Genomic DNA, 20,456 nt, shown 5'->3' with positions numbered 1-20,456 from the left:
TACCAGGCCCAGTCTCCCCACAAGGAATAGGATTACTAACCTCAGATTTCTCATTCAACCTATGGGTTTCCAGAACAAGGGATTTCCCCTGTTCATCACCTTTAGAAACAAAGAGGGGATTAACAGCATCAACCATCACCACAGAAGGACCAGAAGGAGCCATACCTGGAATGTTATGCTCCATCTGCTTCTTACTCTGGACAGGCAAATGAACCTCCTCAATAGATAAAGCTTCAAACCTAGACCCAGATCTCAGGGTAGAAGAGGAACCAGCTCCCTCCCTGGCCTTGGGCTTAGGCCTCTCCTTCTCCAAAGAAACAGCCAAAGGTTTAGGAGAAGCGGATTTCCCCTTGGAGGAGATATCAGGAGGGATATTCTGAGCAACTGGAGGTTGAGTCCTTCGACGAGCGGTCCTTTTAGCCACCATCCAGGGACCAAAGTTACCACCTCCTCCCTGGATAACCGCCGTATTACTCCCACTGTCCACAACATTCTCCTCAATGACCCTCTCCCTCTTGGGACACCCTTCTTTAGAATGACCGTACATACCACATTCATAACAAATGTTATGTAAACCCTCATATTCAATGAAAAAAACCTTATCCTGCACACATAATTTAGACAGTAAGGGTTTTGCAAGATCAACATCCACACAGACCCTAGCAAACTTGCCTCTAATGGCTCCTATGGTCGTCTTATCCACATGGTGGACCCTCCCTACCAAACCACCAATTTTACTAAGAAACTTCTCACTATAATACTCAATAGGAAGGCCTGGGAACCTAACCCAAGTCAAAATCTTATTCACCATACAGTCGTGAGGGTTAAAATTAGGGACCCAAGGCCTTAAGGCCAAAACATGGTTTGCAATAATATACGGGCCTCCCATGATCACAGTATTATAATCCTCCACACTGGTAAATTTTATGATGAAGTAGTCATTTTCAATGTCAGTAATACTGACTTCCCTTTCTTCGCCCACTGGGAATGAATCCTCTGGGCAAAATAGTTAAAACTAATCCTCTTGCCCAGCACCTTCACAATTAAAGACACCTTCCACTTTTCTCTAAGTTCACGCTTCTCTGCTGAAGACAATCTGAGAACCGGACAGAGGGGATCATCCTGAGCACCTTCATCGTCATCAGAGTCAAAAAAAAAGATCCTCCGACTCTCCAATCATTTGAACCTCTTCTGGGCAAGGTTCTTCTTCAACCACCCCCATAACAGTGTCTCTCCAAGACCCTTTACCTATCCCATTAGAACCTGTAATCTTCCTGGGAGATAACACGTTCCCCTGACCTTGGATACCATCCACAACCTTAGGAGAATTTTTAAGATCCAAGACATTCATCCCTCCCATTGCGCCCCCATTCAGACCATCAGAGCCCGGGATAGGACCAAAAGAGGCAGGTCCTAATCTCGCAAAACCTGCCCAGTTTTCAAAACCGGCGCCTGCAAAGGAGGGCCAAAAACTAGTACCACCGGCGGGACTGCTAGGTTCCTCGCAAGAGGCAGGCGGCCTCTTGCCCGAAGAGATGGCCGATGAGGCAGCCAGCCCTCCGCAAACACCATCTGCAGCCGATCCAGCGAGATCGGCCACCACAACACTCGCCTCACAACCCTTCTCCCCTAACCTCGCATCATCCCCATCTCCCCAGATCCCGGCCACCAAAGCACAACCGTCCCCCCTAACCTCTTCACCCAAACCAGACAGGTGAGCCGCCTCCTCATCATCCAACACCGGCGACCTCAGACCCTCCCGAGATCGATCCCGCAACCTAGCCTCACCAACCCACCTTTCCCCAGCCGCCGAAACCTCAACCGACCCCCTCTCACCCCCCGATCCGCTCCCTGCACCGCCATCGCACACCGATCCCCCGGACCCTGCCCCGAACGGCCACCCACCCCGTCCTTCGCAAACCCTAGCGAGTCGCCATCTCTCTTTCGCCCTTCTGTCTCTTTCGCCATAACGATACTGTAACATCTAAATAATTGTGTATAATTAATAAAAAAAATAATAATAGAAATAAATAGATAAAAGAAATGAAATTAAGTTGGTTTTGTGAAAAAGAAAAAAAAAAGAAAAGAAATATGTTAAGTGGGCCATAGGTTTATTATTAATTTTATCAATTAATATAATATTGTAATTATTCTAATTTGGGGGAGTTGGGTTTGCAGGATCAGAATTATTACAATTAAGTTCCAACTCAATCTAATTAATCAGTAACCATCTACTTAAATCTAAAATTCTAACCCTTTAGAAATTCAATTATCATAAAAGACTAATAGTTTAGAAAAACCATCATATATATTGGAACCTATACAAAGGGTAAAATTCTGGTTGGAAAACGCTCACTGGAGTCTCGCCGAAACGCGGTGGTCGGATGCCGGAATTTCGTCAGACTTGTCGGAAGTGAGAACCGAGACTACCACAAGATAGCCAACATTCAGAGGAGTCAAAAAATACACTCCTTTCGCTACTAAAATCGCTTAAAAGGTCGGGATCTAACACTTTCCTGGTAAAAAATACCCGCTCCGGTCACTACACTTTTCAGTCAGAAAAATATGAATAGTGCTCTCAAAATCTTCCTTACGAAATAAGGAATTTAATGGTATAATTTTCGCTTCAGGAGGTGATCGAAACAAGGAGTTACGAAGGAAGTTAGGGTTAAAAGAAAAGAAAAAAAAGAGCTAAAGCTGCGGAAGATGAATATTTGGTTCTGATCCTGCGAACCCAACTCCCCCAAATTAGAATAATTACAAGGGATAAGTACACAAAAAATGCATTTGGCTTACACGTTTTACAAACTCGAACCTATGGGTTTTTTTATGCAAAAAAAGGTCTGTGCTAAACGTCGTTAGCAAACAGAGGCAAAATTGACTAACAGTATTAAAATTCAAAAAGAAAAGAGTTAATTTGGTCCTTATATTTATTTATTTTATAAATTAACGCTCCTAATTATCTAATTATCACAAATAAACCTCAAAATCAAAAATACCATCTTCTCCATCCCTTTTTAATTTTTTATTTTGATTTTCTTTCTCTCTCTTCTTCTTCTTCTTTCTTCTTCTTCTCTAGTCATAGGTAAGCTTTCAACCACTAGGCTAAGAGTTTCACCACTAGTCATAGGTAATTATTATTATTATTATTAGAACCACTATCATTTTTATAAGCTTTTTATTTTAATTATTGCTATTTTTAAATAATTATATTATATTATTATTTCAGTTTCAATAGAATTTAGTTCAGTTGAGTTCGTTTTTTTCAGTAAAAAAGAACAGAGTCTTATTATTATCTTAAAGAGTATCTCTCTAAAGCTCAAAATAAAATGAAACATGTGGCAGACGTAAAAAAAAACTGACAAGAAATTTACTATAAGAGAATCTCTAATGGTGTTTGTAAACTTTAGATGTCACTTAGGCATAAACGACACTTTAAAAGTTATAACCCACTAGAGTTTTTATTAGTTCAATATTTGATAACGTGTAAAAAAATATTAAACAAATTGGATTGAAAATGAAATTGTCCACATACATGTTGAATTTATGCCGAGTAAATAAAGTGTGGTGAGCCATTACAAAAAAGTAAATAATTTTGCTTTACGAGGCATCAGATGCCTCATGTTGACGCATGTATTATACACACCAGATGCCACACTCCCCTTTTTGTATTATTTTTTGGTCTTCATTGGTAACAGTTACTGTTTGTTACCATAGTTAGTAACAAACTAAAATTAAACACAACCATACTAATGGTTGGTTACTACTTTTTTGCTCAAAGTAGCAAACAAATTGCATCCACTACAGATGCTTGGTGTTCTTGAAGCTGCAATCTTATCGCAAGATTACTATGGCACTTCGCAATTCCCTCAAGCTCCATGCTCGTTATTATGGACCCTTCAAGATCATTGAGCGTGTACAAAAGTGACCTATCTACTTGTAAGATCCACAATGTCTTTCATTTGTCCCATTGAAACGTAGATCTCATCCTGCTTATCCTCCTTTTACCACACTTCCTCCTACAACCAGCTAAGGTGCTCTAACTCCCATAATACCATCATCAATTATGTCTCTACTCTACAACTTGTGGTCCAATGAACAAGCCTTCCAACCATTGATACTTCTTGAAAGAATCTATCCATGTTTACAACTTAGCTGATTGCTAACAGTTAATAACTGTTAGTCTTATACGGCTATTAAATAATGCTTATTTAAAAGGTGAATTGCTAATTAACAAATATAACTTTATGTAAATAGATAAATATTTATGTTGATCTATAAAATTACAAATAAATTTCTTGTTATAAAATAGTGTTTATTAAATACCTAAAAAAAAATTATATGCACATACTAACTTAGGTGTTATTTATTATTATTATTAGAGATGGAGGCCGGAAAGGAGAAGGAGATTCTGAACACCCTAACAAGTTGGTATGAACAAAAAAAAAAAAAAAAAAAAACAAAACAAAACCAAACCGGATTCAAAATAAAGAAAACAATCAAATAACTTAAGTGTTATTTAATACATAAAATTATATTTAGATAAGAATAGTAATTAAAGGCAAAATAGTTTTTTAATATAATATTTCAATCCTCCATTTAGAAAAGCTCATTTCACCAACTTTTTTTCAATTAGCGGTTTGAGCTCTATCCGCTTTCCCAAATACACCACTATTAGAAGTTTTGACTAATTTTTTTTTTTAAATAATCCAACGCTTTAGTTTTAGACCAAAACTCTCTCCACCAAACAGGGTTCAAGTCAAATCAACTCGTGACCAAATACCGAATGAGATGTAGTGATGCCAAGTTGTCTACTCATGCCAAAATCCAAACTCCAAATAAACTAGGGCTCAAAATTTGAAAACTCACTGTGTGGACAAGCATATAAAAAAGTTGCTGGACAAGCAAGTGCATATGCTTGATATATGACATCTGGCGAACACATAATTGATCGGTTGCGGAAGCCGATTTTACACGTGCATGCCTAATTTTTTTTTTTTTGCTAAACCGAATTTGTTCAAAAAAAATTCGTATATATACGTGTTATAATACAAATGGTCAAGAACCAACTTTTAAGTACCGATATAAAACTTCTAAAAAAAAATTGGATTTAGAGAAAACCTAACATGTCAAAGATTTAGAAATTTGGATTTTCGAGACCTAACAGGTAAAAAAGAACTTAGAAATTTGGATTTAATATGGCCTAACAAGCCAAAAAAAAAGTTAGAAATTTGGATTTAGGGAAGACTATCAGACAAGGCCAATTTAATATTTCTTGGAGACAGTGGGCGGAATCATATATGACAATAAGGAGAGAAAGTACAATACCATAATCATGATCGTATAGCATAACACCATTGTACCATCAGTTTGTGTGACCAGTCTGAATGACCAAATAAATTTGATGATCAACCGTTAGATCTAGGTTTGTTAAACATAAGTTCTAGAATGGTTTAAATCTCTATGTTAAAATTTTAATAAACCTAGATCTAATGATGAATGACCAAATTTGACCGGGTCCAGAGAAACACTACTGAAGTTTTTAAACATGAGTAAAGTGTCTACTGATCCAACTTTAACATAACCCTTTAAAGAACTAGAGATTAGCACACATACTGTTACTGAAAGAGCAAGGTCATAGACGAAGGTGTGCAAGGAACCTTTCTGCATCCAAAATTTAAAACGTGCTTAGTTAAATATAAATATTAGTTTAAATTGAAAAAAAATAATAATTAATATAATGTAATAAGATCCATTTCCACTCTTTCAGTGCATTGAGACGTGATTTAGATATTCAACCATCCAAAATTCACACCCTTCAAATTCATCCATTTCTCTTTATATTTTCTTAATGCAAAATTTATAAAATATCAAGAGCTTGATAAAAAATTAGCACAGACCTCCAAAAAGTTTAAAACGGGCCTAAGAAACGTTATTTTTCTATTATTTAGGCAATATTATCTTTAAGCAATTAGCAGTAATATCTTATTTAAAAAGTTATAAAGTATTTTATTTTAGAAAAAATTGTCCTAGTCATTTTCCTAAATAATAGCTTTACTAAGAAAAAAACTTTTTCCTATTGTAATGTCTTTATGTCTATAAGAGGCAATAACTTTTCAACAAGAAATCAATAGTTAATCTTCAGAAAAATTCAGAATTAGGGAGTTAGGTGATCTCTTACAAAGAATTTCTTCCGACTTCATCTTGTCTTAATTACTCTTTCGTTTACTCTCTCTTTGATCTCGTGTCGATTCCTTTAGAGGCAATCAATTTAGACTGCTATTCATTGGTTGATACTAACCGTTTTCTTTTCCGTTGATTTCACTGTTCGTGAAACACGGTCGAGAAGTTGTGGGCACCAAATTGAGCTTCAATGATAGAGGATTCAAAGGAATGAAAAGCAAAGGCAATCAAGGATTTTCTTGTGAAAAGACTTGAGACGTGATCTTATTCGTGGGCCCATAATACATACCGTTAATGTGCCACGTTTCTGAAGATCCTCCGTCAATCTCACAATTATATGAATCTTATCTTTCCCACCAAATCTGCAAGATCGCTGAAAAGAATTTGAAAGAAGAAGCAAGATCTCAGTTCAACCTGAAATAACTTGGAAAATGTTCATGGGATGCAAATGGCTAAGAATCTTTTATAGAGCTCTAGACGAAAAAGAAGGTGGAATTTATTACTTTCAACCAGATTGATAATAAAAAGTTTAAAATGCAGATAAAATAATGATCAATGTCAACTAAATGCTCCGCTTTTAGTATAAAACGAATTCAGATAAATATAGAAAGAAAACAATCAGTAGCAAGCTAGGAAGCACCGACACTTCGGGGACACGGCTTCTGAGTTAATTAAGTAGAATATAGAGTTTTTTCTTTAATAATTTTACAAAAAGAGTGTTGATATATATATAAAAAAATCTAACTAAAAAAAGAGATCAAGATCTAAAGAAAATAATATAGCAGCCGCCCTTTTTTGGTAGTTTAAATAGTTTGAAGTATTGATTATTTCTTTTTGATGAACCGATGACTTGTTATGGATGTTATTTATGGTTCATAATGACTTATAAATGTTATTTATGTTATATATAAATTTTGCGTCTCCCCGCCGTATCCGTGTCTCATATTTTTTCCAAAATGCCTTTTGCTGCACCCATACAAGTAGCCGTGTCGGTGCTTAGCAGGGAACTGGATGCTAGAAGCCAGAAAAAATGGATGGTAATCCATGCAACCAATCATAAAAAAGCAAGTACTTCCATGAGTTTCTATAACAATTAAAATGTTTATCTAAAGTAAATACCTGATTCTATTGGTTTCTTAAATTAAATATTTGTGCAATCTAGAGAATATGCAGGCAAAATAAAGAATGTAATATAAGGTTCCAAAGAGAGAAAAAAGAAAAAACCTTTTTGGTTGTTTATGAGTATCAAAAGTTTTGATCAGGCTCGAGAGAAATCGAGTCATCCCTTGATCAGTTTGATCATAGAAAGCAGGACTCGAACAGTTTGAGGCTGCCTAGAATGTTAAGGCAATAACTTAAGCACAAAATCTAACATGAGGATCTGCAGAAAAGATAATGAAACAACGTAAGGTACCTATTCAACACCTAAACCTCTTCAAGCAAAGAAAAGAAGTTATTCAGTGAAGATAGTAGCATTCTGCCACCACTGTTTTCATCATAAATTTCATGACATTAAACTTCATAAAGGGCAGCCCGGTGCATTACGCATCCCCGCTAAGCGAGGGTCCGGGGAGGGGTCCCTGTAAGGGTGTATAAAGGGCAAGCCTTACGTTTACCGTTGCGCCAAGGCTCGTCCTCCAAAATTTTTTATAGAAATACAAAAAAAATTAGAAACATTTCCACATTAAGAAAAATTTAGGAGATTGAAGGCTTCTCTCTAATAAGCTTTCAACCATATAGGTGCAGAAGGTAGAATATCAAATAAACCAGAAAATCATACTCATTCCATAACCAGATCAAAGGCACATAACCGGTTCCATGACATGGTATGAGAGCCTCTTTGACCAAGTGATCAAAGGTTTGATTCCTGACAGCCCCATTTGTTTGATTTAATTTCAGGACATGGTAAGATGGGCCTGTGTTGTGCAGGCGTCAAACACAGTGGGCAATTTGTGTGAGGAAGTGTGTCAGATATTAATATGAATTGCGCTTTTAACTATCAACTTAAGCTTTTAGTTCAATTGGTTCCATGACATAATCATCATATAGTGGGCATTTGAGTGCGGGAGTGTGTCAGATATTAATATGAATTGGGCCTTTAACTATCAACTTAATCTTTTAATTCAATTGGTTCCACGACGTAATCATCATATGCTGATTTATGTTTCTTATAAGCAACATAAATTTAGAAAAGAAGAAAAAAAATCTAATGCTGCTTCTGTAGCCTTTCCGCCTACGAGATTTTTATACTTGTGAAACAACAACTCACCTAGTGAAAATGTTGCATCAAATGCAGGATGACAAGTTCATTCTCTAGGAATAAGAAAAGTTAATGTTTGTCACTTCTCCAGCACAAACAAATCCCTTCCTTGACATTGGTAGGGGAAGGCTTGCCCCCAATACACCCTTGTAGTGGGACCCCTCCATGGACCCTCACTCAACAGGGACGTGTAGTGCACCGGGCCGCCTATATCTACAACCATTCCAATTAAGATCGCCACCAAAAAATATTACAACTTTTTATATAATTTCAATCAATGAACAAAAGGAATTCTAAACATAATCTCATTCCTACTTTGCAAAATTTCCACACACTTTGTATCTACAAACCTACCAATTTAGGTTAAAACATGATCAAAAAAATTCTTACAATTTTTTTAACAGTTAGTATTTTTATTTTCTAGCTCTTTCCTTTTAAAAAAAGGGTTCCGATATTTACAGCCCTTAGGGCTGTAAATAAAATCCAAAATTTTCTATTATTAGTGTTTATTTAGTTTTTCAATACATAAAATTTATTGATACTTAAATGCTTAAATATTTAAATGTATATATTCATAATAGATTGTTATATTTCCAATACAAATAAATACTTATTTTAAAATTAAAATTCTTTTTTTTATTGTTATACGTAAATAATTAATGCTTATATACAACCCTAAGGGTTGTATATATCATTTGCCTTAAAAAAAAAATGTTAATTATGTTATGCTAAATATTGTTATATTAGTATATCCAATGGTCTATTTGTGTTTTACTTTTTCTGGTCTTTGATTTCAGCCCTACAATATCAGAGGATTTTGAAGGAAATGACAAAAGCTATTTCACAATGTTGTCATTTAGCCCCTTTTGTCCAATAGGGTCAATTGACCCTGTACTAGATCTCCAAGATGAATTCAGCAACATTTTCTATTTCAAAATGATTAGTTTTTGTAACAGACCATGTAATATACTAGAATACATGGGATACCATGTAGATTAAGAGTCTACATGAATATTAAACTTAAGATGAATACACATATTTATACAAGGTTTTCCCTACAATAAAGAAAACATAGTGGCCCTACTAGCAGCCCTATAGCTGTCACAGAAGCCTAAGTATGATCTAGTAGCAGCCTAAGCATGTTATACATTTATTACATTGACTTATTCTGTAACACTCACCCTCAAGCTGAAGCATGGATTTTAATCATGCTCAGCTTGCTACAAATACAGATAATATAGTCTTAAAGACAGTGCACTCAAAATACTTTAGAATATAAAAATCTGATCTGGGAAACGCGGCCTAGAAGAACAAATCGGACAGGACAGACGACAGCAGAAGAACATCAAGCTTTGTTCCGAAACAGTGAAGCAAAACTCAGCTGTAGCTAAATGCAAGAGGCTGCCAGCAACATCAGTGCACAAAAGGAGATTCACCGGAAACCTGACCAAACAGACACATTGGAAACAGAGAGGAGACATCGGTGGAAGAACTGAAACTTGGACCCCTAGGTCCAAACAGTCTGCTCACAAGGCAGACAACAATGCTGAAAGAAACAGCCCAGAAATGTAACCCAGAAATTCTGCTCATAAAGCCGAAAACAAATTCTGGAATCTCAATCCAGAAACCCAAAACAAGCTTCTGATCCCATGTAAGGAGGAATTTTCTTACAGCCACGACGACACAGGGTGGCCGGAATGTGAGGAAACACCGATCGGAGGCGGAGAGGATGAACCAGAGGGGTGGTGAGATAAAATGACGTCCCAACAGTGAGTATTCAAGAGACCCAAGCTCTTGACAGAAATGGAACCCTGGGAAATACTACCCAGAAAATATTGAACCTAGGAAATACTACCCAGAAAATATTGAACCCTTGCAGAAACACAACTCTGGAAATACTACCCAGAAAAAAGAATACCTTAGACCTTAGGCTCTGATACCATGTAATACACTAGAATACATGGGATACCATGTAGATTAAGAGTCTACATGAATATTAAACTTAAGATGAATACACATATTTATACAAGGTTTTCCCTACAATAAAGAAAACATAGTGGCCCTACTAGCAGCCCTATAGCTGTCACAGAAGCCTAAGCATGATCTAGTAGCAGCCTAAGCATGTTATACATTTATTACATTGACTTATTCTGTAACAGTTTTAAATTTGAGATTAAATATGGTTTCTTGTTTCTTCTGCAGTTGTATCTTACATTTTTGTAACTTGTTAACCCCTTTATACATTATTTCCTCATGTATTGAGCGTTATGATCCTGAATGTTAGGGCACTAGAAAGGTTGAGGACAATTCTGATTATTCAGTTATATAATAGCACAAATCTGATTATTTTACGGACAAGCTTTAATAGTTAATTAATGATGATCATCGCAAACGAATAGTGGCATGGCATCTTGTTCACAAAATGGACCCCTTAGGCAAGGAATAGAAAGAATGTTGATTTTGAGACTCTTTTTCAACTTATTCTGCAAAATAAATAAATCAAATGAAAATTCTTTATACTCTTAGCTATGGACCTTGATTAATTCTGATAGTGATGTCTCTACCTCTTTTTAAGTTATTCTGAATAAGAAAATAATATATCCTTTCAACTCTATTATGGACCCGATGAACTCTATCGGACCTGAATACTTTATAATTGGTTGAACAAGAACTTGATATTGAACTCTCTGAAATTGGTGACAACTCAATGCCTGAATTCTTTTTTCTCTAGCTTGATATTGAACTTTTTGTTTTGAAAAGTTGGCTAAATTTGAACCAATATAGAGCACGTTACACAGCTGCCTGAATGTAAAGCCAGATATATTCACAAATGAAGAACTACGGTAAGGAATGTGAACACAATGACAGGGGAAAAATAGCGAGTTAGAGGGTTAATAAGATTTAAAGCTTGGATCAGCAAAATTAGTTTGTTGTGGTTTAGAACCTGGAGAATTGCTGCCTGAATGTAAAGACAGATTGATTCACAAATGAAGAACTATGGTAAGGAATGTGAACATAATGAGAGGGGGAAAATAGCGAGTTAGAGGGTTAATGGGATTTAAAGCTTGGATCAGCAAAATTATAGTTTGTTGTGGTTTAGAACCTGGAGAATTGATATTAATTATGTTATGCATGTGATAGTTGAAGGCATTTTTTATATTAGCTTTCAGAAAGGAGAACTTTGGATTTGAAAAGGCAGTTGTTATGTGCATCAATATGGTTTTGTCCAAGATAAAAATGTGACTTGAGAATTTCATTTTCTCTCCTTATCTTCTTTTTATCAAGTTCTCAAGGTTTTGTTTCTAAGTGGAATTTAGATATTTTGTTAATTTCTACATTGCTGAATCCTTCACTCAGAAACACAGAAACTCTTGAAGAAATCATACTATTTTATCATCTTAAATTTTACATTAGTCTATTCCTAAAACCAGATAACATTGTGAGCAAGAATGAGTTCTTGATAATTCCGGAGTCCCTAGAAACCAAAAGAAGAAAAATTTCATTAGTCTGAGTGATGAACTTTCTTAGCTTTGTCTATAGCTTGTCCAGTATGCAAATTAACTTGTGGGCTACATTGTCACATATGATTTGATTAAAGAGTCTTATCTAATAGAAATCATTGTGGAGTCTTGTTAGCTCATGGATTAGTTAAAGGAATCTTGGCCTTGAAATTGAGCTTAAAATTTGAAGTGAAGCATTCAATTATATTTTTCCTGTCTGTACATAACCGCTTTACCTTCTTTTACTGTCATTCTTCTGTTACCACAACAAAAATACATAGCTTGTATGCGCTATAAATCAAGTATGCCCTCTATAGCAATTTTGAATAGTTGCAGATCTTTATTGGGAGAAAGATTTGTGGTTAACTGCAAGGTTTGGAGGTTGTTTTCAGCATGAAATAGAAGTTCTGAGCTGATAAATGTGGCAACTGGCAAGTTGATTAACAGCTTAACTGAAGTTGCTGCCTGAAATACCTTTAACCAACATATCTGCGATTCATGAAGCTTCCGAGTCGTACCATAGATACGACTCGAATTCTTCATCAATCAAATCGAATCGTACGAGTCGACTCGCGACTCGTACGATTCTAAAAACTATGGTGCTAGCACAAAAGTTATAAAAATTATGGTAGACCACCATTTGATTATACACACGAACATAACTTCATACCAGCATTATGCGGATATATTGTTCAAGCAAGATTTAATGTGAGGAAATAATATCATAATAAGGATGAGAAGAATGATTCAATGTACTAGCTCGCAGAGAGGGGAAGCTAATATAACTATTCACACAGATAGGGGAAGCTAATATATCTATATGTATCTCTTAAATAATAGATCAACTCATGGCTTAAGAAACTGTAAATAGTCACTTGTTAACTTCTAGTTCCTTGTCATGTTACAATTTAGACTACCTTTCCGTTTGTCATAAACCCCTTGAGAAGTCACAAATTTAAACAGCCATATCATGCAAAGATTTCAGTCTTTCATAATATATGAGCATACCTTGTAATTGCAGCAACAACATCAGGATATTTTGAAGTATTCCGCTCAGCATTTCAACTCTATATCTCAACTGCGCCATTCTCCAAATAACGTATCTGCCACATATAACTAGATTTGTTGAAACAATAGTGATGATGATACCCCCATTATAACATAAAACAAATAAAAAAGGCTTAATACATTTGTTGCCCCCTGTACATGGCCCAAAACTTCAACTGCCCCCTCAACTTTCAAAAGTTCCAAATGACCCCCTATTCTTGTCCAATTAGGTTCAATACACACCCCCCCCACCCCCGCCCCCCCCCGCCCCCCCCCCCCCCCCCCCCCCCACAATTCTTGTCCAACTGCATTCAATAACCCCCCTATTCATGTCCAACTGTATTCAATAACCCCTATGCTTGTCCAATTGCATTCAGTAACCCCCTATTCTTGTCCAATTGCATTCAATAACCCAAAACTTCAATTGCCCTGTGAACTTTCAAAAATTCCTAATTATTTGTCGATTTGACATTTTCTTTTTGACACGTGGTGGAGCTTGTCTCCCATTTTCTGCATCCAAAATGCAATTGGACAAGAATAAGGGTAATTTGAAACTTTTGAAAGTTCAAGGGTCAGTTGAAGTTTTGGACCAAGTAAAGAAGGCAACAAATGTATTAGGCCAATAAAAAATGCTGAAATCAAAGTAATTAGTTGGTATCACCTGAGCACGTTCTCCATCATATTTGTAATTGTAGGTATATTCTGCATTTGGAACTTTTCTACTATGTCAGAAACCTTGTTGGCTGCGTTTGCAAGCGTAGGTCCAATAGGAGCACCAGGTGTAAAGTCACTTGTCTCGGGAAGATTCCACACCATCAGCGAGAAGAGCTGGGACTATTTTGTAATATACAGGAAGTACAGAGTATACTTGTTTAACAATTTTTGCAGCCTGTCATGGAGGAAAAGTGGACAGTGATAATAACACCAACTGAAAAGACTTTCATATACATTGATGACCTTTAACTAATGAAAAGACTGTCCCATTAAATTCCAGTAACTACTCAAGGAAGCAACTTAAAATCTACATCCACCACAGCAAAAATGACCGAGAGGCATAGCCTTAACCAGTTCCCATATCCAGCAAATATCATTTTTTTTGGGGGGGGAGGGGGACTCTGCACTTAATTAGTATAGTATTCAGATCGCAACTATGTGCAATACATTGCCATGATCCAAACCCAATGAACTTCAAACAGAAAGGAGTTTCTACAATGACTGACAGTATCAGTAGAAAACTACAAAATCATGCTCCATTATGATCTTGTTCTAAAAACAGCCTGCCTCAAAGGAGATAACAGAGATACAGAGCAGTAGTCTTGTTATATGTACAAACCAACTCACCTCTTCTAGAGGAGACTGAATATCTGACGGCGTAGCACTGTTTTTCTGCATAAACAGTAGCTGGTCCCAATGCAGCCAAAATAGTATTTCATACCAAATTGATATGCAACTTTCCCTATAAAATGAATCCAAAGGACAACTAAAGTAAGATAAGGGAAGAAAGAAATAATCTTCAATAAAATGTCAAAATAACAACCTGAAGTAGACGGATTAGATACAGGGGTAGTCAGTGGCAGCAACCAGAAGAGTCTTGATATGGTTCTTTTTCTTATCCAGACTATCTTTCCCAGATTCCTGTCATGATTGAACAGGAAATACAATTATTAATTCAACTATACCAATTACCACCATGTAACTCATGCACTCCCTTTTGCACATTAACCTCCAACTGTACCTCAGTTGTGTTTGGTTTGGACTTTGGAGTCCTTGTAGACGATAATTAAATGAGACTGTGCGACCATGTCATAATATGTAATGAGACCATAGGGAGAAACATGAAAACAAAAAAGTTAAAACCAAGAAGACCAGGCTTTTCTTTTCCACCCTATGCTCTAGAATCTAGATTAACAAGAAAAAAAAGGTATTTCAAACAGAGACTTCATAGTCTATATACTAAGTCAAAGCTATCAGAAATTCCCTTGCTGTTTTCTAGCAGAAACAAGGATCAAAAGGGATAAAACATTTTATAAGAAAAGCATGCTTGATTACTTCAAATCTATGCTGCACGGAAACTCTTCTTCAGTAGTGTTTCTGCTTTTTGTGTCCGTTTCTTTTCCATTTCCATTACCGTTTTCTAGCTATATTTTTTAGGAATAACGTTTCTCGGTTCATGTCATAAAATGAGAGAAACCCGACTAAGGTGGTTTGGCCATGTGAGACGTAGAGCGCTTGATGCGCCGGTTAGGAGAACCGAAGAGTGGCAAAGGGATGTAGTGGTGAGGGGTAGGGGAAGACCTAAGCAAACTTGGAGGCGGGTGATCGAGAGTGATATGAGTTTACTGGGAATTGAGGAAAATATGGTAGTGGATAGGACGGAGTGGAGGGAGCGAATCTGTGTCGCTGACACGACTTGATTTTCACGGTTTTATACGATGGTTCATGTTAGCCGACCCCGAGTCATTTCGGAACTAAGGCTTTGTTGTTGTTGTTGTTGTTGTTGTTGTTGTAACGTTTCTCGGTGCCCCTTTCCGTTTCCGTTTCAGTGTCAGCTTCCGTTTTTCCGTGCAACATAGCATCAAATGAAGGGGAAAAAACAGAAACCAGATAATTAAGGATTCTGACTATCTTGCAATGCTTCACTAGTCATATTTCAATAACCAGAATTGTCATCTAAATGAAAATTACAGCACCATGTAAATGTCATATCATATTCCTGGACTATTAACATCATAACAGCATCTATATCAATCAACTGATATGACTAGAATTTGAGATATATAAGTAATAATTGACACCACCTTAATACCTGCAGAAAGCATCATTACCGCCTTAAAATGCAACGAACACTGAATGAGATTTGGTGATGCCAAGTTGTCAACTCGTGCCAAAATCCAAACTCCAAAGAAACTAGCAAAGAATAGAGTTTGGAAATAGAGAGATTAGGTTCAGAATTAAGAGAATGGAGGTAGTCAGTAAATTAGGGCTCAAAATTTGAAAACTTACAGTGTAGTAGACAAGCATATATAAAAAGAAGCTGCTGGACAACGAAGTGCATGGGTATGCTTGAGACTTGCTGTTGCTCTATACATTTGGTTGTGGATAATTGAACTTGACATCCATTGAACGTACGACATCTTTATAGACAGCAATCATGATAATGTTGTCTCATTGGAACTTTGTGCTCCAAATGATGTTTGCACCAGAACCCCTGTTGCAAATTTAACAGGAAGCTTACATCTCCCAAGTATCACATCCAACACTAAACGAGCTTCATCCAGCTTCGCTTCTTCATATAAAATGTGAAGCAACCAGTTAGTACTGTACTGGCGCGGAAAATAATTATACTCCAACATCTCTTCAAATATCTTGAAGGCCTCATTGCTCAAGTTGCAAGCACAAAAACAACGGAGTAAACTTTCATAAGAAGCCTTGCCTGGAAGGAATCCCCTCTTCCGCATTGCAAGAAAGAGAGATGATGCATCCAACTCTCTACCAGCCTTGCAAAGGCCTCTCAACAAAGTGTTGCAAGTTACTATATCAGGCCTACAATAATTTGCATTCATCAAGTTAAACAACTCTACCGCACCATCAATTTCACCAACTCTGATGTGAGCTGCAATGATATTGGTAAAAGTGGCTTCATTTGGAACTATACCCGCTTTCTGCATCAATTCTAACTGACTATATGCATCATCAATCATGTTTGCCCAACAAAATCCAGAAATTATACCATTATAGTGGTACAAATTCGGCGTAAACCTGGTTTCTTTGAGTTTCTGGATGAGCTTCAAAGCAAAGCGTTTCATTGCATCAGGTGAATCATCCGCGATTCTGATTTTTTTTTCCCTAGGCAACAAAGTTCTTTCAGATAGCAAGCGGAGCATCTTTTCTCTTGCTCTCTCTGTTGATCTGGTTACCGTGCAAAATCTCCTCTTGACAACGGCAATATGTCTGCAAAAGCCCCTGACAAGAGTGACGTACAAGATGAGGTCAAATTCTATTTGGCTTCTGTGCATCAAATCAACTAGTCTAAAGGCAAACTCGAACTCTCTCTTCCTCAAAAAATGACAGATAAGAGAGGTATACAACACAGCATTTGGCACAAAACCATCTCTGAACATCCTATCAAGATACACACAACCCTCGTCAATCAAGTTACTCTTCACTAACCCACTTATAAGTGCAGTATAAGAATGTGAACTTGGTTTAATGCCATGCTCCATCATCATCTCAAATAATAGATGAACTTCTGAAGCTCTTCCATTCCTGAAGTAGCCATTGATCACTGTCATGTAGACATTTTCATTAGCTTTTACACCGCCCTCAAGCATCCTCAGAAACAAAGTTTCTGCTTCAAACAACCTCTTCTCTCGGCTCAAACAACTTATTATGGAGTCATAAATAGCAACACTAGGTTTGAGTCCCCTCTTCTCCATTTGATCCAAAACATAGAATGCTGATGCCACATCCTTTCTTTTACAACACTCGTTTATCATTATCAAATAAGTTGCCATGTCAGGAACTAGACCCCATCCTAGCATGATGTCAAACAGGGACTCAACGGGCTCAAAACGCCTATCCTGGAAAATGCATTTAATCAAGGAGTTAAAAGTGAAAGGTAAAGGATTGCATCCAACATCCACCATTCTTCTAAAGCAAGCCAAAGCAGCATCTATCTTTTTACTTTCACACAATGCAGTTATATAAATGCAAAATGCAACATTAGCCAGACTCAAATTGCTTCTTACAATGTGCTCAAGAAGACGCTCAATTTGTTCTTCCAAATTCATCAGATTACTTAAATTAGTAGATCCTAAGAGGAAAGAAGGGTCCAAACCACACCCATGCTTAAGAATTTCCTGCAACATCAAAAGCGTGAGTTGAAGCTCATTCCCTTTCCGGCTATTGTTCATAATGATAAGAAACAAAATGTGATCCGGCACTACACCTTGCTCCAACATACGTATGCACAATTGATCAACTTCACTAAACTTGTTATCCTTGTAAAGTGCAGCTACCAAAGATGTATAACTATGCACACTGGGAACCAAATTGCAATGAGCCATGTTATTCAAAAGCATGGCAGCACAGTCCACTTTCCTTACCTTGCAATAATTATTGATCATAACATGGTAAGTGACTGCATCAGGAAGCATCCTCAATTCATTCATCTGATCATGCAAAATCCACCCTTTATCAAAAGAACCCATCTTGGCAATCCCTTGAATCAAAACAGTATAAGTAAAAGCATCAGGAACACAACCCATCTTTAGCATCCTAAAGAAAAACCTCACAGCCATTTTAATATTGTTATCCTTGATATAAGAATTAATAAGCGATGTGTACATAATCTTATCTACAAAGAATCCTTGTGTTTCCATATCTCTAAGAACAGATTCTGCCTCCACAACCCAGCCTCTCTTACAAAGCCCATAAAACAATGACTTATAATTATGAAGAGTTGGTAACAAGCCAGTTCTTTCACGCATTATATCAAAAACTTTTATTGCTTCACCAACACACCCTTTAAAACACAATCCATCAATCAAAATGTTGTAACACCACATGCCCAATTGCACTCTTCCATCTTCAATCCTAACAAAATAATCAAACGCCTCTAGGAACATCTCTCGCACATATAACTCTCTAAAAATCACATTATAAGCAGCAGTACAAGGCACAGAACCATTACTAATCAGTTTATCAAAAAGAATCCTTGCATCCTCTAGTTTCCCTAACTTAGCAAAACAAATAACCATAGAATTAATAATACTAGTATCCGGTTCAATACCTCTAGCAATTATTCGATCACAGTAGACAGCAGAAGCAAGCCCGGGCTCATCCAATTCCACTAGTTTCCGTACTACTGCACCAAGGATATCAAGCCCAACCTCCATGCCACGGCCAGCAGCGAAATCAACAGTGGACATGGTATCAAGGGCATTAGGAGAACGGGCAATAATTTTCCGAACAACTTGCTTAGCTGAGGATAAGCAGCCACGGCGAATGAGGTCGTCGATTAAAGAGAGGCGCAAGGATTTACCGTGGTCCGGGACTGTGGATATCGTCGGTGGGTCTTGAGGAGCAATGCAAGCCACCGAGGTTCTCTTTCTAGCTGTGAAGTAATAAGAAGCAAACCTCTTTCGTATCATATCAGAGCAAAGAGGAATGAATTAACATTTTACAATTGCTCTAGCTGTAGCTGTAGAATTAACATTTTAGATTGATGAAAAGCATAGGAAGACATGGGAATTGAAGAAACCCGCAAGTAGCAGAGTGTATACAGTTAATCCTGAAGTTACAATCCTCTCCGATTAAAGTTTCAATTTGCTCAATTCTCATTCAAATTGAAGCTTTCATCGTACTTTTAGCGCCGCTCGTTGCTTCTCCGACGAAAGACGGTAAAATGGCGGCAGAACAGTGACTGTGCTAATGGCTCTTAGATAGGTGAAGGAAAAAGCGCGATCCGGAGACAGAACGACAACGTTTTTTGTTTTGCAGGACTATTTTAGGCAGTTTTCATTTCTTATGCGCCCTCCATTTCTTGAAATGGTGTGTTTTAAAGTTTTTTTTAAACGAAGTCGTTTTGAAGTTTTGAAATGTGAAATAAGCATATTATCAAAATATTTTAAATATATAAGGGATAAGGTACCAAAATATGGTTAAGGTTTTTGGGGAAGTACCTATTTAGGCTCAACGTTCAAAATAGCACCAATATAGGTTTAACGTTTACAACATAATATCAATTTAGGCTTAATGTTTACAATATAGCATCAATTTAGGCCCCGCGTACAAAATAGCACCAATATAGGCTTAAAGTTTACAAAATAATACGAATTTAAGCTTAACGTTTTACAAAATATATACAATTTAAGCTAAACGTCATAATTAAATTAATCATATATTTTTATTTATTATAATACAATTAATTAGTATTTTTGCCCATTAAAATCTTATATTCGTTTTTCGTAAATGATTCCATGACTACTAAATTTCATTGCTAATGTAATATATGGAAATTAAAAGTAATTAAATATCCACAATATTTCGAACACTGACATATATCAATATTATTTTAACTAGTGTTTAAAATATTATGGATATTCAATTACTTTTAGTTTGCATATATTACATGAGCTGTGAAATTTAGGAGTCATGGAATGGTTGCTGAAAAACAAAAATAAGGTTTTAATGGACAAGAAAACTAATTAATTGTATTATAATAAATAAGAGAATAGAACTAAATAAAAAGATAACATATAAATTTAATAGGAAAATAATATAATATGATTAATTTAATTGTGATATTTAGCTTAAATTGGATATATTTTGTAAACGTTAAACTTAAATTCGTATTATTTTGTAAACGTTAAGCATATATTGGTGCTATTTTGTACGTGAGGCCTAAATTGATGTTATATTGTAAACGTTAAGCCTAAATTGATATTATGTTGTAAACGTTAAAC

The 20,456-nt window shown here is 36.4% G+C and overlaps 1 protein-coding gene across 14 annotated transcripts; it reads right to left on the bottom strand.

Annotated features, from left to right (window-relative positions):
- Positions 1–3,516: 3,516 nt before the first annotated feature.
- Positions 3,517–19,493, bottom strand: LOC136208772 (pentatricopeptide repeat-containing protein At5g62370-like). Of its 14 annotated transcripts, XM_065999977.1 has the most exons (11): positions 18,782–19,493; positions 18,096–18,211; positions 15,994–17,570; positions 15,797–15,897; positions 14,528–14,625; positions 14,332–14,446; positions 13,652–13,879; positions 12,952–13,046; positions 7,408–7,564; positions 6,182–6,556; positions 4,170–5,664 (listed from the first exon to the last, which is right to left on the bottom strand). In XM_065999977.1, exons 1-3 carry the CDS (start codon positions 19,140–19,142, stop codon positions 16,140–16,142), a joined length of 1,908 nt encoding a protein of 635 aa, XP_065856049.1. In that variant the 5' UTR covers positions 19,143–19,493; the 3' UTR covers positions 4,170–5,664; positions 6,182–6,556; positions 7,408–7,564; positions 12,952–13,046; positions 13,652–13,879; positions 14,332–14,446; positions 14,528–14,625; positions 15,797–15,897; positions 15,994–16,139. The 14 variants fall into 14 exon arrangements, with proteins under 14 accessions (XP_065856041.1, XP_065856049.1, XP_065856037.1 ...); XM_065999969.1 differs by adding an exon at positions 3,517–4,162 and having other exon boundaries at positions 5,617–5,664; positions 15,994–19,493; XM_065999965.1 differs by adding an exon at positions 8,453–8,656 and having other exon boundaries at positions 15,994–19,493.
- Positions 19,494–20,456: the final 963 nt, after the last annotated feature.

The sequence above is a fragment of the Euphorbia lathyris genome, chromosome 10 (assembly GCF_963576675.1).
Source record: "Euphorbia lathyris chromosome 10, ddEupLath1.1, whole genome shotgun sequence".
Taxonomy (NCBI): domain Eukaryota; kingdom Viridiplantae; phylum Streptophyta; class Magnoliopsida; order Malpighiales; family Euphorbiaceae; genus Euphorbia; species Euphorbia lathyris.
The sequence above is the reverse complement of the archived record's forward strand: the minus strand, read 5'-3'. Positions and strand labels throughout refer to the sequence as shown.